Genomic DNA, 27,565 nt, shown 5'->3' on the forward strand with positions numbered 1-27,565 from the left:
TTAGGAATTTACCAAATAATTAATTATGGAATTTATTTCCAAGTTGGGCAAGGAGAATACCAAAATAGAGTCTGAGATAAAAGAGTGATAAGAGCCCATTTTGGGCCCAATTTGAAGGGAAGTGGCGTCACCTTTGCAGCCTGCTTGGGAGGATGTTATTACTATTATTTTCACTGGGCTTTGGTTTTAGGGAGGAGGGGATGAAAAACCGGAGAAGAAGGAGGAAAAGGGCAGAGAAGTTTCTGGAACCAGAGGGGGTGTGCAGGATGCAAAATTCACCGGCGATCTACATACAAGGTTGCCATCCGTTGCTATGTCCCCTTGCCTTTCTTTCACTCATCCTTCATCTCCCTTTATTGCTGCCTCTTCCTCCTTTCTGCATCATCAACTCGTCTCCTTCATTTTTCTATTTTGTATCTCATGGTGGTACATGCTAGTGCTATCCGCGTGGTTTAAGCAAGGAATTGGGAATACGGTTAAGGGATGGTGGTGGGGGTGTCCGATTGAAGTAGGTAAATATCCTTTGCATGTTTTGGTTTCTTTTCAAATCATGATTTCTCTCCGTTGCAAGTTGGGCCTGGTTAATGAATTGAGGTAGAAAATTTTGTGAGGTTGATGGGTAAGTTGAGATTTGCGTGATTGATTATTTATGGACTGCCATGTTTTCATTTAATTTTGTACTGAATGCATGCACCCAAGGTGTTTGACGAATTGTATGATGGAGAGAAATGATTTATTGTGAGGTATAACGGTGAAGAGTGTGTACTAAATTGAACCAGAGGCGAGTATTCACTATAATAATAGAGCGTTTTGGTTGATAGAGGAATGTATGAATTGAATTGGTTTAAGTTTCAGATTGTCCGAGGGTTAGGAGTTGAATTGTGGAATGCACTTGAAGTGTTTGTTAAATGTTCAAGAGAAGAATTGGATTGGGAGGCTCGTAAAATTTGCCAGAAAGCTAAGGCTTATGCCATAGAAGGGCGAAAGGAACTTAATTAAAGTTCAAGTTCATGAAGGGGATGGTGGGACACTCTTGGTTGCCAAAATGCTTCGCCGAAAGGGAAAGTAGAAGATCTTATATTTCAAACTCATGGCATTCGGTTACTTAGCTAATATTTAAGGGTGATAAAACTCAATCATTATTCGAATTTGTAACTTTGATATTTGTAGAAAAAGAAAAAAACGGTTAAGATTCAAGTTCTCTTACTATATTAAATTGTTGCAAATTGAGGATTAAGATGGTGTATCTTGGCTACCAAAATCACTGTGCTAAATGGCTTATGCGGCATATTATTGTTCACGATTGTAAGAGTAAAGAATAAGGATTATCTTGACGTATAATGAAAGTGTGAATAGTATCCCATAAATAGGTTTTTATAAATGATATTTTCTTATTTGTTTTATTGTTATCTAGTTAACCCCTATTTTTCAAGTATTGTTTCATCAAAACAACCTCGTTTCATTTGTACCATTAATTGTTTCTATTTGTTCGATATTGTAAATTTCTTTTTTCCATCTTGAAATGCTCTTGCTTGAGTTATTATTACTCGAAAAGATGATTTTTGTTCGTTGATGGAATTTGAGGAAAATATTTGAGATTTTGTGAACTTTTATATTGGGGTCTTTTGTTATAAAATATTCTTTCCACATGTGTTCAATGATAGAAAAGATTCTTGTCTACTGATGATAATTGGCTCTATGCATGCTTGAAAATGATTTTTGTGAGGACTGAATATAGAACGCTGGTTGTTAACAGTAACTACTGTTAGCCCTTGACATGCCATGATAATATCGAGCTCGCTTGTTATTCGTGGTTTCGGCCACGCTTGTCATTTGTGGGCATTGTTCCCGCACTTGTTATTCGTGGCTTCAGCTATTGGTGCACCATGGTTAATATCGAGCTTGCTTGATACTCGTGGGGATTGTTCCCACGCTTGTTTCATAGCTTTAGCTACGCTTATGCTCGTGGCTTCAGCTGCGCTTGTCGGTTACTTACTCTCGTGGATTGTGTGTCCACGCTTGTTCGTTCTGTTGAAGTCCTCCATTAAAAAATGTTTTTCAACACTATCCGTGATTTGGTTTCAAAAAAATGTTGTTAAAATGCCTTGTAAATTTTTGTATATTGAAAATGTTTTATCATTATATATATTCCATGTTTTAATGATTATTTTAAAAAAAGAAATTGTAAGTCGGTCAGTTATCTTGTATTTGTACGAGTTATTATTTTAGGATTTGTTTTATCTTTTTGTTATCAACGGGATGCTATTCACTACTAATTTATTTTGTCCTTAGATGGCACTGCTAACCTTGCACCTTCAACTAAAAAACAAAAGAAAAAGAACTCTCATTACTGATCAAAGCTTGAAACAATCGCTAATTGATATAAAACTAAGTTACATTTATATAATTATTTATTTATGGGTTTTAGATCCTCCACATAATCTATAGGCAGGCCCTTGCCTCTATTATATGAATACAGATTTGTATTGTTGAGGAGAGGTCCTTATTTTGTGTCGTGCCTGTGAGTTATTTGCAAAGTTCTTCTAATGGCCTTATATCTTGATTACAAGAGATTCATCCTATATGAATGGTATTGTAATTATTATGGCAAGTGTTTATTCATATGTTTTAAAGCTTTAGGGATATGAGTTTTCTCATATTCTGTGCCGGTCACTCCTAAATTTTTGGGGTGTGACATTTATTGCTTTTTCTTCTTTCTTTTGTAATTTCTGCCAATGAGCTAAGGGCATAAAAGCTTATGATTATTATGTCAAAAGCTTGACAAAACTAGTTAATATACACATGCATGACACAGTGATCATTGACAACTCAAGGAGCTATATTGATAATTGTCATGGCCCATATTGACAACATATTCTTCTGTTTCGTAGTAAGGATTTACACTCACATCAAACTTAATCTTTTTCATCAATTCCTGATAAATTATGCCGAAATAGAGCAAGATCATCCTCAACCCCACCCACAATACACCCAGAAATAGAGTGCTCATCATCATCCTATGCACCCTTAATAAAATCCCAAGTTAGATGACCAACATACACAAAAAAAAAAAGCGGTTTTTTTGTCAATGGTTGACATTAGTGGAGTTAGCAAGATTTTTCATATGGGAGTGAAAAAGAAACATAATGGAGTTTGAGTATTTTTTCCTCTTGCCTTCTGCAAACAAGGTGTCGATTTTCATGTTGAAACAGAACAAATTTCCAACAGCTTCGGGTAGTTCTTACAAGGGCAGAGAGGTCTTTTCAATCTTCATTAAATTGCATTCAAGTCCCTTTGGGACTTCAGATTTATTACTAGATTTTTTGTGATTTTTTTGTAGTATTTTATGTTTCATGAGACCCTAATGTCATTTTCCCAAAGAAAAAATAGAGAGAGAGAGAGAGTCGCTTTTAGTTTGAGCATAAGCTAAATAGAAATCATCTCGTGAGTATGACACTCGTCATCCTTTGAAGTAGTTTATGCTTATTCTATGACAAAAATATAAGTGAAATTCTTTCAAACTATTTCCTATTTTTAATATAAGAGTTAGATAACTAATCTCTTACTTTTCTCCTCTCATCCAATTACAAGGGAAAACTTATTCCCTCTCTAATTTTCTTCTCCATCATTTTCTCTCAATCCAAGTAAATCAAAACCAATACAAGCAGATCCAGATTGATACAGGAAAAGAAGTAATTGTAGTTATTTTATTACCTGAGATCAGTGGGCATTGAGAAGCCGGATTGCGAAGCAGCTTCAATGGCTATTCCAATCCAGTCCAAATCCTTATATCGCATCGCCAAATGGTCAACCGCTTCCTCTTGTTTAGCTCCCTAGAAAACAGGAACCACCCGTCGATTCATAGATTTGTGATATTCCATTACTTTCTGGAGCCTCTCGAGAAATAATTTGCCGGAGGCACCAAGGAATTCTGGTGTGAAAATAACCATAAGAATTCGCGAGCTTTCCATGGCCTCCAGCGCGGAAGACAATGGCATGGCCGACGTCAAACAATATATATGCCAATATACAGATCAAAGGGAGAGAAAGTTCTGGTTCTATTGTTCCAATCTGAATCTGACTATTACAATGACGATCTTATATAAAGAAAAGGTAATATTTCAAAGATATGACACGTGTCCTATTAGCTGTTACTGAGCTGGCTTAGTTAACAAACTGAGACTATTATCTAACAAGAGGTTAGTGATATAACTCACATTCCCCCTTCTGACAAAAGAAAAAGAACAAGGGACACAAGAACTAAAAATTTAGCAAATTGTGTCATCAACAATATCTTCAGCAACATAAGGATCAGTGGAATCTTCCGAAGTCTCTATTGAGTCAATGTTTTAACTTGGTTCTGCAATAGCGAAATAGTGCACTGGTCTGGACTTTAGTCAAGATATTAGCAACCTGATCAAATGATGGCACATAACCCGCATGAACAATACCAGCAGCTAATTTTTCCCCGATGAAGTGTAGCTCGAGTTCAGCATGCTTGGATTTGTTGTGTAAAACTGGGTTAGCAGATAGCACAACCGTGCCGGAGTTATCACACCATATCATTGGAATATCAGCCACTGTAATGCACATATCCTTGAGAAGAGTGAGGACCCAGATAACATCTACCACAGCATCTGCAACACTGCGATATTCAAACTCTGTATCTGATCTAGACACAACTTGTTGTTTTTGAGAAGTCTAAATAATTGGATTTGGACCCAGATAAGTACAGAATCCACTAATTGACCTTCGATCTGATTTGCTTCCACCCCATCAGCACCAGCAAAAGGCTTGAACTCGTAGGACTTGAGCTGGCTTAATTAATAATCCATGCAACGCAGTGCTTTTGAGGTACCTAACTAACCTTTCAACACAGTCCCATTGCTTAACAATAGGTTCATGTATAAACTGGTTGAGTTATTAACAGTGTATGCGATATCAGGCCTCGTGTAGTAAAAATACTGGAGTGTCCCCAGTACACTTCTATATAGTGATGGATCAGAATATAAAGCACTATTCCCTGGTTTCAGGTTCAAATCAACTGCCATAGGCATAGCATGAGAGGGAGTAAGCCACAAATTCGTCTTTTGTAATAGCTGATCTATGTATCTTTGCTGGGTAAGTAGTAAGCCCGATGGAGTTCGATGAAATTCAATACCAAGGAAGAAAGATAGCTCACCGAGATCCTTGAGTGAAATAGATCACTCATTTTATTTATCAGTTGTCGTACCACTTTTTCGGAGCTACCAGATATCCCCAAGCTATCTATGTAAGCCAAAAGATAGGTAATGTTAACACCATCTCGTTTAACATACGGATAAGAGTCTGCTTTTGATGCTGTAAATCCAAGACCTTATAGTCCCGGGGAACTAGGCCCGGGGAGCTTATTTTAATCCATATATAGCCTTTTTTAACTTGTATACCAAAGGTTGACCTTTTGCACCAATTTTAACAAATGCTGGATGTTGTTCCATGTAAACCTCCTCTTGTAGATCCCCATTGAGAAATACATTATTAAAATCAACTTGATGTAACTTCCATCCATTAGTAACGGTAATAGTGAGAAGTAAACGAACAGTAATGGCCTTCACAACAGGACTAAAGATGGCCGTGTAATCTGTACTTGCCTCTTACACATACCTTTTTGTAAGCAGTACAGTCTGCCTTTAAGCTTAGCCAGAGTCCCATCTGCGTGTAACTTGGACTTAAAACAGCCACTTACAACCCATAGCTTTCCTGCCGTGAGGTAATTCAGTCAGATCCCAAGTACCCAATTTGATTAGAGCATTGTATTCCTCTTGTGCAGCCCTTTTCCAAAGAGGATTAGACATAGCATCATGAGTAGTAGATGGAGGAGCAATATCATCAATGAAGATAACCTCTCAAAATTTTTACCAATTCAACTTGTTTTCACGCTTTTTTGTGGGTTTTAGAAGCTAATTATGCATGGTTATTCTCTTAAAACTAGAAAATATGACTTGAATAAGTAAACTTTGATTTATGCTAACAATTGGGGATTATTTGTGTTGGTAATAGTAAGAGCTGGAAGATGAACGATAAGAAGTAATTCCATATATATATATATATATATATATTTGAGGTTATGTTTGACATGGCTTTGTGCAGTGATGAATTTCACATCTCATAAGTTCTGTTATTAATTAAATGTCATTGGGCCCCTTTTCTTGGTTGTGAGGTGTCAAATTCCGGAAAGAATGAAGGAAAAGAAGTGAGATGTGTGTGTATATATATATAGAAGGTTAATATAATTTTTGATCCCTCAAGTTTTTTCTCATTTTGGTTTTAGTTGTCCTAATTTCAAACTATAGGTTTGGGTTCTTCAAGAGCCAAAATAGTTCAAGTTTTTATTGGATTACAGGGAATAATATTTGAAAGAAAGTATTGTGTAGAATGTAAAGTATAAAGTTTGTAAACGTTAATTGGAAAGGTTTGTTTAAGATTTCAATATTATAGCACTAAATGATTGTGAGTTAATATTAAAGTTGGAAAAACTCCAGATTTTTAAAGGAAAGTTAAATAATGGTTTTTAAGTGTCTAGACTGTTCAAGCAAGGGTCAAAAGTTAATATGAAGGCTTGAAACTTGAATTAATCTTACTGCTTGTTCTACCAAAGGTCTAGCACCCATGCTAGAAGTTTAAACCATGGTTAGGAACTCCCAAATGATGCTTATATTCCCAATGATATAAGAATCAATGAATCATAGAGATGATTGAGGATATGCAGATTATTATTATACTATAATTGAGTCTAACAAGGATATTAATTTGGATAAAAGCCAAAGAGCTTAATTCTAGAGGTAATAGTCAAGGTAATTAAACTACATAAATATAGATATATCTATGTGCGTCTTTCGTCTTATGGGCATCAAGAGAAAGATGATAAAAATTGTTTAACAAATTTAGAAAGGAAATGACGTGAAAGTAAGTTAAAGTTGTGAAGCAAGAACAAAGCAAAAGGCCCAACTTGTTAAAGTAAACATTGGCATTGGGATAATGGGAAAGATCGCCATGTTATTGAAATACACGCGCGCGCGCACACAAATATATTAGACATGAACACTGAGAAGGGGAAGACATTTCAAATGTCTTTAAACATAAATATTATTATGATGGGATTTCCTGTGCAATAGGTGAAGCAAGACGTTCACACGAGGTTGCAACCCTCGTTGTGATATGGCTTTTGCAATAATGTTATTGACTAGTACATGATCGCTGGTAGCAAAATAAAATTAAAATTAGATTAAAATTAATAGAGATAATTGTTACAAAAAAGGGTATATTTTATATTCACATATATAAGAATTGTCCAATTCCTATATAATTTGATTAACCAAAAAACTCATACTTTTATTGAGAATAATTTTCATTATATATATCTTTTGCTAGAACTATTTAAGCATATAAATAATTGCCAAATAAAAATGAACTTTTTTCTACAGAAAAATCTTCACAAATAGTAAATCTCAAACTGCGCACTTACTTCATTCTAGCTCACTCCATGGAAGAAAGGCAACACAGTTTTGGGATCCGACATCATATTCATCAGTTTCTGAAGACATATATACGCCGGACTTAACGAACTCTGGTGCGATACCACCACAACAATTCTGGACCTTTCTATCATATCCCATGTGGAAACCTTGACGATGTCATCAATCAAAGTTTTGATCCAGCACCCTTAAAATATTGTCAAGGTGGGTTCTTACACCATCTTCAATATCATTGAACATAGTTAAGACGACGTCATATTCGAATGTCAATCTGGGTAGAGAGGGTGAAAATTAAAGGCGAAAGAAGACATGGATTGATTGAAGGAAAGGAAGATATGAAGACTTGGGTGAATGATCGACTCCTCAAATAACTTCGGTGATACAGTTGTAGACTTGTACGTACAACCTTCTTCCTTGGTAGCGAAGCACGCTTCCTGCTATCCGTTATTTCTTAGGGAAATTTATAACAAAGGATCTGTTTAAGGAAATATTTATTGCCGCCGACTATAATACTTGTGATTATATTTATTGAAGCGCAACACCGAACGACACAAAGCCCAAATCTAATGGGCCCACACTTGGACCTTTGTCATTCTAGATCTTTCTTTTCTATCCATATTTCTTTATTCCTTTTGCATCACGCTGTCCACAAATAGTCGCTTACCGTATTACAATGTTTCGATATGAATGAAATAAGATAATTTACCATGCATTTTCTCTCTCTTTTCGGGTCTTTAATATTACAGGACCTAAAGACTTCAATTCATATGGAAGTGATTATTATATCCCCATAAAATCAGAACCCCTAAAATCAAAAACTTTCCGTATATTATATATATAATTTCGCAATTAAAGGATGAGATTCGTCACTTTTTACTTTTGATGATGACATTTGTTTGCGACTTACTTGGCGGTGACTTTTTTTCTTCGCCGTTAAAAGCTATCAATGGTGCATGGAAAGCTTATCTCAAGCCATTGATGCCGAGGTTAACAATGGCCCCTGGCAGCCAATCAGAATGGGAAGGAGTGGGTCACCTCTCTCACATTTGTTCTTCGCGATGATCTAATACTCTTTTGCACCACGACATCCACACAAGTAAATCTGATGCACAATATCCACAAGGATTTTTCAGAACATTCAAGACACAAAGTCAGCAGCACCAAAACAAGAATTTCTTTTTTCTAAAAATGCGAGCCAACATTCCGTCAATGCCATCAGTACCCACTTGGGCTTCCAAAAGACTGATAACTCGGCAACTACTTGGGTGTTCCGTTACTGCACACCAGAGTCACAAGAGACATACGAGTATATAGAAGAACGGGTGCAAAGCAAGCTGTCAGGTTGGAAGGCGCGAGAACAAAAGGACAAAATACTGCAATTCCCATGAAGGCAGCCCATGCTCTCATCAATCGACCTGAATGATTCCGCGTTAGGATCAGCAAGAGCAAGTATGGTTGGAATGGTGAACCCAATCAGAGTGTGAGAACCAGGAACGCATCGCATTTTTGGCGGAGTCCAGCGGCAATCATGGAAGATATGAACCTAGTAATCAAATGGGCAACTGGTAATGGCCAGTATGGAATGAATGGAATGGCGAAAATTCAGTTTGGAATCTAGCTTGGAGATGGCCGGGGCTTCAAAGAGTGAGATCTTTCCTGCGGCTGGCATTAAGCAACTGGCTCCTAGCTAACGAAGAACGCTGCAGAAGACACATACATTACTCAAACCACCCGGTGTGACCTTTGTGGACATATAAATGAGGATTTGGACCATATTTTGAATCCTTTGCTTGAAGCTCTGGAATGCGCGCAACAGAAGAATATTCAGCCAAGATGATATTCAACTGCAGAAGATACTTGTTCACGAGGCCCTCTCCTTGACTGATCAAACCATTAGGGCTGCTGACTTTGACAAGCAAATTGCCTTGTAATTTTGTTGTCATTGCATCCTTTATCTTGTTGAGACCCTTGTGCAAATATTAGCAATAATAATACCTTCTTCACTCCCAAAAAAAAAAAAAAGAAGGAAAAAACCATCAATGGTCACTTTTTGACTTTTAGCGAACTTCCAATTTATTTATTTTTTTTGTAGTGATATATATCTCCGGCATCACCAAAGTAAGTTTTATACTCTATTTATTTATTTATTTTTTTGCAAGAGGTCAAATTTTAACATAATGTTGCACATAAACCAACACATGTACACATGTTTGAATATGTAACCTTCCTCCAAAGAGGCAGTTGGCATCACTAGATATAAGGGATTTTGGTGACTAAGTTTTATCGATCGATGCTATTTTGCCCTGATGTGGACTGTGACAAAATTATATATATTGATGTTTTTCTATTTCTGTTGTACTTGTTACACAGTTTCCCTCTACGATGAGCTTGCAACAGATCAGTTACTCCCTCTGATACATAATATGAGATAATAGTTAAGCTTTTTCATAAATAAAAAATGTTAGTTAAATCATTAAATGTGTTTTGAGTTAATGAATTTACCTATCTGATCTTTCCTTATTAAAGAATATGATTAGAATATTCTCTCATCTCTCTCCTCCTTGGAATAACGGATAAATGTTCCGGTCAACTTTTTAATATTTTCGACCAAAATTTTTTTCTACGAAATTTCTTATATTTTGGGAAGAAGGGAGTATTACGATTCCTCAAGTTTTTGTTATTTACAAATAGTTAAATAGGATGACCCCTCCCAATTCAGCTTAATTTTCTTTATTTTCAATGTTTGGATTTCTAATTTTATTAGAGAGAAGTTCGGTTTCCCACCACTCAATGAACCCAACTCCATGAATAAATTACAATTGAGTATTTTATTTATGCATCCATATTTTAAATTTTTAGTAATTCTATTAGTGTGCATTGCAGATTTGTTTGCACGAAGCACTTTGATTCTATTAATTTGTTTTAATCTGTCATTACTTTCCCTTTTTAACAATAGTTGCCCCAAAAAGGTTATCATCGGCTTCTTACTATGGTTCAATTGTTTTGCTATGTCACTTTGACAAATCTTTTTCTTTCTGGAGAAATTGACTTCTGACGATATGAACGAGAAGAAAGCATATATAAATGGAGATGAACGGAGAAGGCAAAAACATTATCAACAAGCAAGTCCTTGTATTACAAAAACGCCTATTGATCGCGTCTAAAGAACTGTACATGTTTTTCCAATTGAAAGGGCATTAACAATCCTATAAGTGACTCCCATATAAGGACCAAACTCCTTTTTAATCCATGTGTAATTTGTAACTCTGTAGGTACTTTTATAACCTTCTGAAAGTAATCTGACCCTGATGAGCCTCCCACCCCTGAAAAGTTCTATTAACAGCGGCGCACGCCTATGTTTGTCAAAGTCCGTATCAGAAAACGCGCTTTGGGACCTTCGCCGAAGGTGCTCTTGTGATTGAGAAAATTGCGTTAACAACCAAATTTCCCAGATTCCTTCACAGAGAAGGGAATAAAAAGATAAAGTTTAAGAAGCATTTTGATCCGTTCACACAAGCTTCAAATGAACCTATCCAAAAAAAACCCACTTTGCAATAAAACAAATTCCGCCACTTCATTGCCCTTGTAAATCATTTTTCCACTAATCCCATTATTTGTCATTTAACATGATGAAACATTTTGATACACAAGGGCAAGGCTATGACTATAGAAAATTTTGGTCCCCAAATTGCCTGTGATGGAAATCCCCATGTTAATTTCTTAAAATTTTTTTCCGTCACGACTCCATCCTTATTGTAAATTTTATAACATTATTATTTAAATTATAATATTATAATAATTTAAATAGTATATAATAGTGCAGGCTAGTGCTACAATAACTTAGCCAACACTCATTAAATAAAAAGACAAATTCCCAGGACACTCTATTTTTGTACTTCATTGAAACCAATTCTTTTTGTAACTTAAAAATAGTCAAATTAATAAGAGAAGAATATTAACAACTTTCTTATAAAAACTAAAATAAAAGTAAAATAATTGTATTTATCTATATAATATATTCAAAAAATAAAATCAATATAGGAACAATTAAAAAAAAAAAGAAATATCCGCATATTTCCATTTATGATCAATAACCAAACTAATGTTGAAGGGTAATAATTGATTAACTAGAGATATAAAATAATTGTATTTTCTTCATATCATTGGATTATTTGATTATACATATTGAATAATTAGATTTTATAAATCATAATTAAAAAAATATTTTATAATTTTTTTTTTGAATAATCAAGGGTAAAGAAATAGGAGCGGCGAAGATTCCGTGTGGAAATTAAGAGATATTAATTAGGCAATGGTTTTGTCTTTACTTTTTAAGGGAAATGGAAGGAGGGAAAGGGAGAAAATTTTTTAATAAGCTTGATTTAAAAAATTAGAAAAATAAAATTAAAAACTTTTAATTAATTTTTTTATTATTTTATCTTGCATATTTTATTTATTAAAATTTTAAAATCTATTTTAAAATTTTTTAAATAGAACTCATTAAAGTTTTCTTCTCTCCATCATAAAGGACAGCAAAAATGAGAAGAAAAAAAAATTGACTAGCTGCGCCATTCGGTGTTGACTTGATTGATGTCTCCATTAAACTAAAAAAGAGAGAACAGCACATACAACCACTGGCCATTGGCCGAGTGGTGTGTGTGAGGTGTGTGCGTTGCGGGATCGATCCCGTCCCTTTATAACAAAAAAAGGAAAAAAAAAACAGAGAGAGAACAGCACATACAAGTGGACAATGGATTTTTCTCTTTAATTGTTTCTTTGGGTCCATTGTGTACGTTGGGTCCTCCCTAAATCTTGTCAATAAGTGACTTTAGTGACTTTCGAGGAAATTGCCCATGCAACTGCAAATTAATAGTCCACACAAAACGACGCATATCCAAAATACACAATAATATAATTACCTAAAGAAATTAAAAATACAAATGAACAAATTAAATATCCAGTTGTAACTTACTTATGCAGTTTGGTAGATTGAGTGGTAGAAAACTGAACATCCCTTAAATAAAATTAAAAATACAAATAAGGTAAATAAATAAAATTACGCTGAAATGAAAAGATCACTCGTATTAGGAACCAAAGAAAGGTGGTTGCACCTACCAGTATAAAAGAGAAGTGATATGAAGAATCAATCACTCACCCAAATCTTCATATCTTCCCCTCCGGCTGGCAATCAATAATCCATGTCTTCCTTGGCCTCTTCATCCTCTGAACCCAAATTGACCTTCGAATACGATGTCTTCTTAACTTTCAATGGTCTTGCAGATGGGGTAAGAACCTTTCTTGAGGATTGTTTAAGGAACGCTGGATTCAAAACTTTCATTCATGACATGGTCAGGGATTATTCCACATGGGAGATGATGGAAAGGTGTAGAATTGTGGTGGTGGTAATCACACCAGACTTTGTTTGGTCCGGCAAATGTCTTGAGATACTTCTGAATTTAATGCCTGGTCCCAAAACAGTGTTGCCTTTCTTCAATGGAATGAGCAAGAATGAAGCGCGTGTGCAGTTCGAGAGCTTCCATTTGCGAAGATATGAGAACGAAGTTAGTTACTACGAACTGAATTTGCATATGCGAAGATTTGAGAATGAATTGAGTGTGCTGTTGGAGATTTTGCATTTGCCAAGGTCTAATGATGATTATATCTTCGATTGGGACTTCCAACCAAGAGCCGACGCTGTGTGTGATTCGCTACATGGCTTCTCACTGACGGATGATTTTGGGTAACAACTAATCCTTTTTGGCTCTTTTAGTTTATCATTTTTACCTGCCTGCGGAATTCATCAAACTCATTGTGCTTCAAGGAAAAAAAATAGTCAAAAAGTTCTAACATCTATATATCTCTAATGAATTGTGTAATAAGCTATATATCTATAATAAATTAATTAGTAAGCCAGATATGATGGGTTTATTCGTCGTCGGTGAACTGCGTTATGATTTGAGATACTCAAATGTTGGCAGTTCATCATTCATTGGCCTACTCTTTTCTCTCTCCACTAACAAAATAGGTCGTATAGTCCTTGATCAAGTGATCTTACTGGGACCTGATTTCCTCCTTTTCTTTTAAGGTCCGCTGCCGTCCTGATGGTGAACACTCTTTTTTTTTGGTAAAGATTATCTAGCAGCCTTAATTTTTTCTTCTCCACTGATACCTAACATATTAAAATAATTTTTAGTACACCCAGAACTCTTTGAAATATTTTTCCAATACTATCTAACGTCTTGTTAAAATATTGTTTGAGTAACATTCAATATTTAGCAGTTGACACTGTAAAATATATTTTTAGTTACATACGATTTTTAATACATTTAACACTTAAAATACTTTTTAACAGCACTGGATATCTTAAATAGTTTATGATACTTGTTGCTACTTAAAAAGAATATATTAAAAGTAAAACTGCAATAAAAAGTTATTTTAACAGTTTCATTGAAAAAAGTATTTTAGACTATTAGTTGCTTTTTTGTTTTTTTTTCAAAGAGCGTCTCCATCCCCATTTTCACCCCAAAATGGTGTAGTTTTGGGGGTAGAGGACGGGAGCGGACCGTAAAAGAAAAGGAGGAAAGCCAGGTCCATCTTATTGTGGCTAATGATCTCATGGCTAAACAAAAGGGTAAATAAATAAAACAAATTAAAATAGAGAAAATTGATTGAAAATTTATTTGGAGAATGGTCTTCAGAATTATGAGAAGCATTGAGGAAAGTTATACCTTTAACACCTCAAGCGCACCTAAAAAATCTATTGGAAACGATTTTTGCTTTATTTTTACTACATTTTTGTAATTTTTCTGAATCTTTTTGGGTGAACTTTATATAACTATACCTAACGACCTGAAACTTTCAATAGTTCCAATTTGATCCTTTTATACTTTTTATCTTCTTTTTCTAACTTATACCCTCCTTTACCTTTAGGGTGTGTTTGGTTTGGGGGGAGGGAAAATGAGCCCCTCCCCTCATTTGGTTAAAAATTTTGGAAGGGAGCGAAGCCAAAATGTCCCCTCCCCTCCCCTCCCTCTCTCCATTTTAGCTTCCCTCCAAATTGGGGGTTTTTGAAGGGGAGTTAAATTTTTGGACCATTATACTCTTATGACTTTTTTGATATTCCACAATCACTCATTTTATGTTATTATAATATTTATTTTAAATAAAAAATAAAAAATAAAAAATACTATAATTAAAAATATATTATAATAAAAATTAATATAAATTATTATAAAAATAAAAAACATTATTTAAATAAAAAATTATAATATTATAAAATTAATTTTTTTATAAATATATTATTTATTAAATATATTTTAAAGCTGAAAAAAGGCAAAGCTTAAAGAGAATAAAATTTCAATTTTTTTAGAGCATATAAAATTTGTTAATTTGATTATTTCAAATATATTATTATAGTAATTAGAATTAAAAAATACTGTACCAATTTTTTTAATGCACATATTAATATCATAAGACTGAATTTTTATTAAATTATATTATTTAAATTAAAATGTAAATTAATTTATATAATATGTCAATAAAAAAATATAAACTAATATGTAAAGGTAAAATGGTAAATTGATTATTACCATCCCTCCCCTCCCCTTCTTGAACCAAATAAGGGATCATTAAATATCTCTCCCTCCTCTCCTTTTTAATCAAAACAAACAAGGTGAGGATGAAACCTCCCCTCCCCTCAAACCAAAAGATCCTTAGATCCATGCATTAGGACCGAGAATATAGGCCAGCCCACCACAACTCGCGGCTTAGATGGTGTGGGCTGGCCAATCCTAACTTGCCATGTGATAATTTATAAGGCATAAAAACATCTTAGTCTTGATTAAAGGGTAAATAATGGTCGCACAATGCTTTGTCATGTCTGATTAGGCGCATAGCGAAAGTGTCATTATCTTAGTCTTAATTAAAGGAGGTGTCTCTCCCTCCTTTATCTTCCTTTTTCCCTTTCTCCTCCATCTCTTCCATCTCCATTTGGTGGTGCATGATTTGGTTTGCGCTTCAATGGCGTCGATGGAGTAGCAACAGCGTGCGATGAGAGAGGATGGGGCTGAGGAGGAAGGTCAATTGGCACATGACTGAGGATGCTGGTCTAGTCCAAGGATAATCTTTTTGGGCAAGGATATTATACCAAACATTTTTTAAAACCCCATTTTCATCTTCATTCCCATTCCTGCGCCCGTTCCAGTGCTCATTCCCATTTCTGTTTTTAGTCTCTTAAAATTCATCATTATGTGTACCAAATGTCGCGTAACATTGTCCCCCACACCCACACACCATACCAGGCCAATAGCTCCTTGAACTTCCCAATTGATGATTTTGCCCCAAATTTCTTAACATAACGGTGCATGCTGGTTTTCAGGTTAACAGTTAGCAGATTATTCACCAAAATTAATTAAAATAAGCACATCAGTGATAGAGAATTCCGTTGCCAATCAAGGAAAAATCCATCCCAACTATTTTAGTAGCAAATTTTGCAATTGATTTGGAAACAATCATTTTATGGATTGTAGCAAAAAATATGAGCAAGTATATATGGCATTTGTTATACATATGTGAATCTATAATATATCTTTTTAGTAACACGTACTTCCGTCGATTTTCATCTAATTATAATTCTAATTTGCGACCAGGGACCAAGAATTGGTCAATAACCTTATTGCAAAAGCCATATCACAAGTAGGGTTGCTACCTCGTGTGAGACAAGTGCTTGACCGATTAGGCTGGAAATCCCATCATGTAGAAAATACAATCATAGTCGGAATTTGGGGGGTTGGAGGTGTCGGCAAAACTACCATTGCCAGAGCTATTTATGATACAATTGGTATCCATTTCAATTGCAAAAGTTTCCTTGCTAATATCAAGGATGCATGGGAGAAAAATAATGGTCAAGTTCTTCTACAAGAGCAACTTCTTTCAGATATTCATGTGAATCATATGAGGCAAGGACCTTATAGAGGGGCCCTAATAGTACTTGATGATGTAAATCAAGTAGGCCAACTCACTGAACTGTGTGGAAATGGAGAGCAGTTCGGTAAAGGGAGCTTGATTTTTGTCACAACAAGAAACAAGGATTTACTTGATCACTTTGTTGACAAATCATGCAAAGTGGAAAAGTTGGATGACAGTGAGTCTCTTCAGCTTTTTGGTTGGCATGCATTTGAAAACATTGATCCAACAAATGATTTTGTGAATCTTTCTAGGAAAGTAATTACTTTATGTGAAGGGCTACCATTGATTCTTGAAGTTGTAGGCTCTCTTTTGCGTAATAAGACAAAATCGGAGTGGAAAAAAGTATTGAATAAATTAAAAAATGTTTCAAGTGGTGAAACGCAACAGAAGCTTAAAATAAGCCTAGACTTTTTGGCTGAATCAGAGAATAAATTATTTTGTGATATAGCATTCTTTCATGTGGGCCAGAGTATGAGTTATGTTACTGATTTGTTTAAGGGCTCGAGATTCCCCATAGAAATGGGAATGCAAGTACTTACGGAGCGCAACCTTGTACAGGTTGTCAATGACAAGATTCATGTGCATGGTTTGCTACAAGAGATAGGGAGGGGAATGGCTACAAAAAGGCCAAAGTTCAAATATACCTATGATGTATTCTTAAGTTTTAGAGGTGAAGATACGCGTAAATCATTTACTACTCATCTTTATAATGCTCTAAAGCAAGTAGGAATTGAGGTCTTCATGGATGATGAAAGGATTGCAAAGGGAGAACATATTCCAAGTTCATTACTACAAGCAATTGAACATTCTAGAATTTCAATCATTATATTCTCACAAAATTATGCTGGCTCTAGTTGGTGCTTGCAAGAATTAGAGAAAATCATGGAGTGCTACAAAACAACTCAACAAGAGGTTTTTCCTCTATTCTATGATGTGCAACCATCTGAAGTTCGTAAACAGCAGAATGCCTTTGGAAAAGCATGGGAAAGGCTTATAACGACATTCCCGATCAGAAAAGGTAGGAAATTGGCAATCAATTTGAAGAGAGTCCTTAATGAGGCTGCTAACTTATCAGGGTGGGATATGCAAAAATACAGGTACATATTGTTTCCTTTTCTTTTACTTATTATTTGAAATTGCTTTTTCTTTCAGTTTGTTTTTCTATGTGTTGAATTCCTTAATTTTTTTGTAGCATAGGTAGATCCATGATTAATCTACTTTTACATGCACGCCTACCTCTAATTAAAGACCAAAGGAACATTAAATAAATCTAGAGAAAACTAGCTTGCACAATTGCACTGACGAGGATATGAAAGTAAAAGGTTATCCTAATATGTTTCATTAACAAAATATCTGAGTATACTAACATATGTAGCATGAGATTACTAAAATGAATTGTTGAGAAACATATAGAGGAATAAAAAATTTATTTAACAAATCCACCGAAAAAGACTAGTTTAAGCAATAAGAATGATGCAAGGTGTGAGTACAGGTTCATGACTTAAAGCTTCATAGTTTACAGAAGAAAATGTATTTAATTTACAGCTAAATGAGGCTAGTTAGGATAATAAAAACAGGCTAATGTATTAAGTAAAGATTGAGGATCACTCAAAGCCCCTAGCGTAACAAAAGAAATTGTTTTTAACAAAGGTAGCATATCACAGCCAAAAGTAAACTAAGATATATGTGAATGCTAGCTGAATGCTTTTTTTTTTTTTTTGGCTCGCCAAATGGTTTTTGGTTAAAAAAAATCATCTTTTTCCTTTGTTCTAGCGATAGAGAAAGTCGCAGCTCAATTACTATTATTCATCATGTATGTATATAATCAATAGGTATTGATAGCATCGTTTAGAAATGAATAAAAAATTTTGTTGAATTAATAAAAAGCATTTAATGTTACTCAATTGTTGACTTTCTCATAAGATTGTGTCTGTAAATTATTTACGATGAAAATTACAAAATTATGTATAGAAAGACAGAAAAGTGAAGTTAATTTCCATATCACATCGGGATCTATGGTTCATAGAGAAGCATAATGTACTATATGAATCTTATGTGCTCAAGTTTTCTGCAGTTAGGTCATAATAGTATATTGACAATGCAGGGAAAGAATGGTCCTTTTCCAACCTTTTATTCATATTTCTTGTTTCGGCTAACTCCAAATATCTATCATTTTGTTGCTGTTATAGTTTTGTCCTGTGCATGTTAATGCATCGGGGTACAATTCTAGTCATCTAATTCGTTGTTGTTGCCAGAACTGAGGCTGAGTTACTTGATGATATTGTTAAAACTGTCACAATGAGGCTAGACAACAGCAAATACATGTTTGTTGCTCACCATCCAGTGGGTTTGGATTCTCGAGTGCAAGATATCATCCAATTGCTAAGTTGTGAATCAAATGAGATTATCATAATTGGAATTTGGGGGATGGGTGGGGTGGGTAAGACGACGATGGCTAAAGCTATTTACAATGAAATGGGCCAAAGTTTTGTGGGAAAGAGTTTCCTTGCAAATATTAGGGAAGTATGGAAGCATGATAATGGTCAAGTCTATTTGCAAGAGCAACTTCTTTCTAGCATCTTGAAAACAAGAAGAATCAATATACCAAATGTAGGATTGGGAAAATCTCTAATCAAGGAAATTCTTTGTCAAAAAAGAGTATTCATTGTATTAGATGATGTGGATCATGAAGACCAGCTCAAAGTTTTATGTGAGAGACGTGAATGGTTTGGACAAGGCAGTAGAATAATTGTCACTACTAGAGATGAACGTCTGCTTCAAATCCTTCAAGTGAATAAAGTATTCAATGTGAGGGGAATGGATGATAATGAATCTATTGAACTTTTCAGTTGGCATGCTTTTAAGCAAGCGCTTCCTGAAAGAAATTTTAATGAACTTTCAAGAAGGGTAGTATCATACTCAGGAGGCCTACCACTAGCTCTCGAGATCCTTGGCTCATATTTGTTTGATAGGGAAATACCTTATTGGGAAAGCGCTTTGAATAAATTGGAACAAATTCCAAATGGTAAAATACATGAAATTCTAAAAATAAGTTATGATGGTTTGAGTGACCAAATAGAGCAAGAGCTATTCTTGGACATATGTTGTTTCTTCATTGGGAAGGATAGAAGCTATGCTACTCAAGTATTAGATGGTTGTGGACTTCATGCAGAAGTTGGAATTACCCACCTAATCGAGCGAAGCCTTGTAAAAGTTGTAAAGTTTGGAAATAAAAATATATTTGATATGCATGACTTAATACGTGATATGGGAAGAGAAATAGTTCGTGAGCAATCGCCAACGAAGCTAGAGAAGCGTACAAGATTGTGGTCTAAGGATGATGTGTTGAATGTGTTAGAAAATAACATTGTAAGAATGTTTCTTAACAACTTTATTGCACAATTTACTAATTTCGCATTTAAATAATCTTCATACTTGTTTTTTCATCATTCATTATGCTATCCGGTTGCTGATTGTGGGTTATATTGTTTTTGTTTTCTCCTCTTTACCTATTTCATAGGGAACAATGACTATTAAGGGGTTGTCTTTAAACATGCCAAGAAATAATTTAGTATCCTTGAGTACCAAGGCATTTGAGAATATGAAGAGGATTCTTCTACTCAACTTTGATCATGTACAGCTTAACGGAGACTATGGTTGTCTATCAAAAGAATTGAGATGGCTTTGTTGGCATAACTCTCTCTTAGAAAACTTGCCAACGGACTTCAATCTAGAAAAGACAGTTGCCATTGACTTAAAGTGGAGTAATCTCACAAAAGTATGGCTGAAAAACCAGGTATTTGCAATGAACTTTTGGAATTAAACACTAGTAAAGACGATTTGTGCTATTTTTCCATCTATTCTGTTAGTTTATTTATTATACGCATGGTTTTTACTTTGAGATGATCTCTTTGCATAGGTGATGGAATGGTTGAAAGTTCTCAATTTGGGTCATTCTCATTGCCTAACAGAAACACCTAACTTCTCAAAACTACCGTATCTTGAGAAGCTGATACTTAAAGATTGTCCACGTTTGTGTATGATTCACCCTTCCATTGGGAATCTTAGATATCTTATTATGTTAAATTTGAAAAATTGCATTGGCTTGGAGCAGCTCCCAAAAGGTATATATGACTTGAAGTCATTGAGAACTCTCAATCTTTTTGGTTGCTCCAAGATTGAAAGGTTGGATGAAGACATTGAGAAAATGGAATCCTTAATGATTTTGGGAGCCAGTCACACTGCTATAACACAAGTACCTATCTCAATAATGAGACTGAAGAACATTAAATATGTTTCTTTATGTGGTTATGAAGGATTGCCCCGTGATGTATTTCCATCTCTTTTTTGTCGTGGATGCCCCCAACAAATCATTCAAAGTCCTTTTGTCAAGCCTTTGGGATCACGCCATCGTTAATCAAGTTTGTTTCACATCCTTTGTTTGCCAAAAGTCATAAACTGTTCAAAGCAATATCAAGAACATCTCAAGCTTCACATAAAAAGACGCCGGCATTGATTGGTTTTCACGAGCAAGTTTACAAGAAAAGATCAGAAACATTCACGAGTTCTCTCACTATTCATGTAGGTGAGCTCAACCGAGTCATTGACACACTTTTAAAAAGTGTTGCACAGGTTATTCTCTTTATCTCTCTACTAAAGCATAATTTATTTGGGCTATGTGGAAGAACGTCTTTTTCTTTTTATACATCTTTAACTTAAATGTTCAATGCGTGTTTCTATTAATTTCATTTGTGCGCATGTATGTTGGAAGACACACGCTTATAATAATGTATGTGCACATCTAAGTACGTAACAATCCCCCTTGATTATGCTGTTAAGTGTTTAGAAGGCATCTTGAAAGTGTTAATTATGTTTAAAATAGCGTCAAATGTTCGATATGTACATAATCTAGGGATGCATGTAATTGAATAGCTTATGATTGCTTCTTAAGGTTTTAAAGCATACTATACTCCGCATTCGAATATTGGCTTGTAATGTAGCTGACTTCGTCTGGAAATATTTGCTTCCAACGATGGCATTCAAGCACATTTTGTTTGGTGTTTAAAAATGTACATGTTCAAGAGTGAGTGCTAATATCTTCTGTACCTAAACGCCCATCTGTGCATAATACATTCTGGTATATATGTACGGTTAATCGGGTTCTTCTTTGCTATGTTTATGACTTAGGGATGCAATGAAAGAGGGTTTGGAGTTAATTCTCTTCCTGGAGACAATTATCCTCATTGGCAGAATTTTAAAGGTGAAGGATCTTCGATATTCTTTGAAGTTCCTCAAATTATTGGCAAAAGCTTGAAAGGATTGATTCTGTGCGTAATATATTTGTCTTCTCAAGATAACATGACATCTGTATATCCTGTTGGAGTCTTGGTATCAAACCGTACAAAGGGTGCCATTAAATTCTACCAGAAAGATGCAACAAGTGCCTCAAATGATGAAGATAATTGGCAAGACATAATCTCTAATTTGGAGCCTGGTGACAGAGTGGAGGTTCTAGTCACTTTTGCTTGTGAATTGAAAGTGAAAAATACACTTGTCTATTTGGTATATGATAAAGATGTTAGCAAGAGAATCATGTATTGAATGTATCCGAGAACATATTTTTATAGGCAGTCTTTGAATGTGAAAAAGAAAATCTCAAATAAAAATGTAATCACAACTGTTGTTAGAGCCAAGCTGATAGATAAAAGATTTTTGCTTGCAGAATGTGATGAGGCAGAGCCATTATCTTGTCTGGCTTTACTTGCCGTATTCTTATATATTCGATCAATGTGCATATTTGAGTCATCGGTTCTACTATAAGATGCATGACAGAGACTAAAAAGGCCCCTGACAAAATTTATTCCTCCAATCTATACTTGCAATTTTTAGGATTATAGGAAAATCAAGTGTTGTCCATGAAAATCATACTAAGACGAGAACCAAGGAAAACAAATGGACAAGGGAACCGACAAAAGTCACTTATAACATGCAAAGTAACATGTGTGAATTCAACTAGATTCCTCTCGCTTGATTCAACGGGATTGTTGCTATGTTTTGCTAGCTTCTGGGTGCGCCGGGAAGTTGTTTCAGTGTCCCTTGGGATATAGACGCCCGTAGTGGCATGTCTTGAAGACTGGTTCTCCACCTTTCCCAAGGTGTTATGGTGATTCTAAACATTCTTCGCTCACAGAGCTGGTGGCTGGACTATGTTCACCTCATCCAGCTGCTTTTTTTTTTCTTCCTTAATATATATATCTATGTATTCTTCTATGCAAAGCAATTCTATTGAAGTTTCGGATACTAAATGTGGACATCTCTTTCATGGGGGATTCAAATCTTAGTTCACCAATTTAAGAGGGATTAACCCTTTCCATCTGCTTTTTTGTTCTTGTATGTCGTGCCCATCATAATGATGAAGGAGTGTCCTGATATAAATTGTTTTTTGTTTTTTAAATTTTTTAGTGGGTATAAAATCCAAAATAAAAATAATTCCTGACCTGTTAACTTTTGTTAAAAGCCATTTTTTGACTTAAAAATGATGAATTCAAAATTTTAAATTTAGACTAAACTGTATTTGGATAATGTATAATGTTAGCACTTGCATGGCTTTCATTTTTGTTTCTATTATTTCCTGCTATTGAGTCCAGGTCCAGCTCATAGTTGGGTCTCTGGTTGTGGGGAAGATAGTAAAAGGGCAGGTGGCTAAGACATATTTTATCTCAAATATGAAGTGGCGAGGTTGAAGGTTAAGAATGAACGAGGGCCCATCAAGTCGCATCAGGGTGGCTAAGACATATTTTAACACCATTGATTAATTCATTCACTGTCCTAGATTGTGCCATTGGTCCTCATTAAGGAAAATGAAACTTTGGTGACACTAGCATTTGAATTGAATAAATCCCTTTTCATATTTCCCTTTTTTTTGAAACTTGATGAATTTTCCCCTTTGAAACTTCATGACTACCATGTCATCAAGTTTGAACTTTTGAGGGACTAAAAAGTTGGTCTTCTTTATTCATGGGACAAAACTTTGAAAGATGATTTATCTCTATTTATAAGACAAATTATAAAATTTGATGAGGAATACTTTTAATTTTTCTAATATTATCCTATTAAGATGTGAAATGACCTACTATAAATGTGGCATTTCTAATTAAATATTAGCCAAAAAAGACCATTAAAAATAAAAATGTAAAAATAGTGGAAGCATATTTAAGACATAAATTTGTTAAATTAGTTTAATTGATGGGTGACGATTGGATAATTTTATTCTATAAATAAAAATATAGGAACAACTTGCCACATTTGGCTGCCAACCAGCGCCTCTATGCATGTTTGTTTTTTATTCATATGTCATGAGTCATGACCATGCACGGCCGCGCCATCTACCCTCCTCTGCCCCTCGTTATGGGACATGCAACCGGCAAAAGTTTTGACTCAAAACCTAATAAACGAGGATCCAAAGTGGGTAATAACTGTACAAGATGACAAAAGCCCCGCAATTTTCGGGATAGAAGATCTTTCCAGATCCCTCGTACGACTCCAATTATTCAACTCCATTACTTCCCGTAAAACACTGCATTTATTTAGTAATCATTATATTACTTCTAATTATAAGACCTAGTTGACTAATTTGAAGAGATTAAGGAAAGGAGTTAAGGTAGTTATTTATAATAAATAAGTGTTGTTTTTCCTAAAATATCCTTACTAATCAACTACATTGGCTAGAACTACAATTATTAGAAGGACTACCTTGAAAAAAATACATAAATATGAGAGACAAAGTGGATTAGGGTCTTATATTTAGGATCAAAATAAAAGTCAGACAGAGTCTTATATTAAGAGCCAGAGGTAGTACTAACAAAAACTGATTCACTTAAAAACTCTCTCTCTCTCCTACTACTCTGTTGTTACTTATAAATCATTTGAATTTCAAGCATGCAAAGTGAAAAATGTATTAAATTAATGATTTTTTTTCATATTTGTCTTTATTAAAGAAAAGTATTGGAAATATGTTTTATATATTCTCTCACTTATTTACTTTATATCTTTCTCTGCATTTATTAAATTAAAAGGGTAAAATGGATTCACCGAAAAAAAAATAAAAGGGTAAAATTGGAATCATATTACAAGTGACTTCACTTATATATAGTAACAATATATCTTCGTTTGATTCATGGATCCTCACAGGTTCTTAGAGAGCTTCATCCAAACATCACGTGAGCAGAACAAAATGCTAGAGTTTGATCTAAAATATTCATTCTCTCTCACACGCAGACAGATTCAAAAAGACCTGGGAATTTCTGTCATGGAAGATTTAGCGCTTTTGCCGTCAGTTTTCTGATACCACAATAAACCATAACATCCCCCAAGTTTGGAAAGATCTTATCAAGCATGGTTATTTCTGATCCTCAAGTTCTCCAGGAGCCTGCAAAAACATCACTTGGTATGGTTTCAATTCACATTTTACCCTGCTTCAGTTATCTACTGATAGATTTGTTGACATGGTTCTCAGTATAAGCAAAATCTAATCTTGGTTTGATTTTCCCTGTGTATGTATAGGCACCACTTGCATATTCAATTATTATTCATATATGTGGAAAACATGTCATAGGGGCTGTCAAAGAAACTAAAATTAAGCTAAATATAATATAACAACCTAACTTAGGTTGAATTCACAAGGAGTCTTCTTATGGTTAAAATTTCTTAACTAATCCACTAACTAACAAGTTAACAAATCAAAGATGCAAGCAAATGAATATCTATTTTATTTTCTGCTTTCATAAATGCAGGATATAAATGTTTATATTTTCGGATTTATCTAAACGAGATGGAAGTGAATGATAGAATTCCAATATGAATGACTGTTCTCCTAGAAATGTGCTGTGCCTTTCGACAACCAAATGAAAGACTTGGGCAACCAGTCGTTGGCTCCCTCAGTGCCAAAACTACAACTCATATGAATCAACAAGAAGGCTAGAATCATTCGATTCAGGGTTCAGGAAAAATAAAATGATAAGTCAATCCTTCTACCAACAGCTATAACCATGTATTGCTATAGAATCGATTAAATGAATCATGGGAAAATGTATGAAATCGATCCAGAATCCATAACACAACATAATCTCAGAATCAGAAGAAGTAATCTCAACTCAAAATTACAAATGAAATATCATCCTACCAAACCTAAACAGATTCTACAGCTCCAATAAACTGTAAATCGAAATCAATCCTGAAACTATAACATGGAATGAACAACTCGCTCAATCAAGCTATAGATTCAGACTAGAGCGAAGAATCTAGAGGACACTCCTTTCAATCAAAAAAAGGACTCAGGCTCGGCTCGTCTCTAGGAAGAATAGGAGAGATTAGCCGCGCATGCTTCAACTCTGCACTGCTAGAGAATGGAAGAACGTTTCAGGCACGGTGGAAGTGATGGAGGAAGTGAAAAATGGAGAGAGACGGAACTTCGAAGTGGTGATGTGTCCAGGGCGGAGATGACAAGGATGGTGGTGAGGCGAAGTCGCGAGATGGAGAGGTGCTTCAGATGACGATGGACATCTCTCCCTCCAATGAATGAGCTTCCAAACCCTTAAAACCAGAGTTCCAAAACACAGCGCTTAGCCTCTAATCCCACGCTGCCTAAACTGCCCTTCAACTTCTTTCTCATTCTCCTTTTAGTCCCCAGCCTGACAATTGCATTATCAATAATTGCAATCATAAAATTCTGGAAAATAAAAACATATTAAAATCATTTATTCACAGACTACATAAATTATTTTCTTTCCCAAATCCACTCAAAATACTCAATTATGCTCAATATTAATAACAAAACTCCTCCAAAATAATAGGAAATTCCGATACAAAAAAGAGTTTATCAATACGCATTTACATGATGGAAATTTTTGTTGTCTGTTTTACTATGTAGCTTCTAATTTTGTCTTTCTATATATTTGCCAATTATTATTTCGTTTAATAATTTAAGATTTTGATTCTTAATAATGTCCGTACTAGGATTCTGTGGAGTATATTTGTTTTAAAGTGATGACCTCGCTCTGCTTTCACTTCAAAGTATCCAGGTAACATCAGTGCATATCAGTACTACGAATCGCACCTACTCTCGAATAAAGCAAAGGACTTTGAAGGCCTGCGAAAAGAGAAGAGTCAAAAGCCTCCGAAGGAGATGCAAACTCTCAAGTCTCATCAGGTCCGATCCTTTCAGATATTTGCTACCACCACCTCTCTTCAGTCAAATGTTCCTGATATGTACGGAAACTCTGATCATGATCATTCTCTCTACCTTTTTATTTTGGCCAAAAGATCATTCACTCTACCTAAACCATGGAATTCATATGCTCGAACTGCTTCCACTGAATCCAAGGTCAAGATTTTACAAGTTTATCTATCTTTGATAAGAAATTGTGACAGGCTTTTCTTAGCTCCTGCAAATTTTAGGTAGGCTGTGTTCTTTATCTTTCATATCTCTGTCTTCACTAGCTAATTTGTCATACCATTTCTTTGCCCCATGATAATAGTAAAGTTATTATCTCGTGTCAATTTCGCAGCAAGTTCAAATTGATTAAGGTTTTATCAGTTTAGAAGTATATTGATCTCATCATTGTTCTGTGATTCTGTTTAGTTATTCTTGGAAGCATTTGCTTGTACAGGAACTAACTTGAAGGAGTTGCAGAGTCTTGGGGTATAAGAAGTGAGAGCTCAAGATCTTAATCCTGCCATAATCAATTCCAATCCTTCCCATAATTTGTCCACAACAAGATCTCTCACGGACAGTTCTAGCAATATTGTCACTTCTCCAAATTAGGCCTAATGTTCCCTCCATGGCAAGTGATAGTCACATCGTTGATGGTATGCGCATGAACCCTTCTGCATCACCACCACATGAAGATAATAGCAAACCAGGCTCCACATTTTTTGCTGTTGAACTTCTAGTTACTCTGACAAATATTGCTGTTTCACCAAAAGCAAGACATGACCAGGTTCTGATTTATGTTGCGGTGGCTTGTTCTGCACCTGCCTTCTCCATTTCTTCAACTGCTCTTGCGTTGCATAAGAAAGGCCTTCGA

At 35.0% G+C, this 27,565-nt stretch overlaps 2 protein-coding genes across 4 annotated transcripts in view; both read left to right on the top strand.

Annotated features, from left to right (window-relative positions):
• The window catches only part of LOC114721396 (TMV resistance protein N-like), a 59,047-nt gene extending 36,842 nt beyond the window's left edge, over positions 1–22,205 (top strand). The window contains exons 2-6 of one of the 3 annotated variants that reach the window (XR_003738071.1): positions 17,080–17,578; positions 18,737–19,850; positions 20,002–20,277; positions 20,401–21,113; positions 21,669–22,205. Coding sequence is in view for 1 of the 3 variants with exons in the window: in XM_028907225.1 (XP_028763058.1) it covers positions 17,094–17,578; positions 18,737–19,850; positions 20,002–20,277; positions 20,401–20,898 (2,373 nt within the window). In the remaining 2 variants the exon portion in view is untranslated. Of the gene's footprint in view, positions 1–17,079; positions 17,579–18,736; positions 19,851–20,001; positions 20,278–20,400 lie in introns of all 3 variants that reach the window. The other 2 variants (XR_003738072.1, XM_028907225.1) reach the window with 2 other exon arrangements.
• LOC114721416 (TMV resistance protein N-like) lies at positions 12,687–16,969 on the top strand. The gene is made up of 3 exons (XM_028907238.1): positions 12,687–13,254; positions 16,163–16,854; positions 16,950–16,969. The coding sequence occupies exons 1-3, from the start codon at positions 12,713–12,715 to the stop codon at positions 16,967–16,969; spliced, it is 1,254 nt and encodes a 417-aa protein (XP_028763071.1). The 5' UTR covers positions 12,687–12,712.
• Positions 22,206–27,565: the final 5,360 nt, after the last annotated feature.

The sequence above is a fragment of the Neltuma alba genome, unplaced genomic scaffold (assembly GCF_004799145.2).
Source record: "Neltuma alba isolate B1F8T4 unplaced genomic scaffold, ASM479914v2 tig00012036_pilon, whole genome shotgun sequence".
NCBI lineage: Eukaryota > Viridiplantae > Streptophyta > Magnoliopsida > Fabales > Fabaceae > Neltuma > Neltuma alba.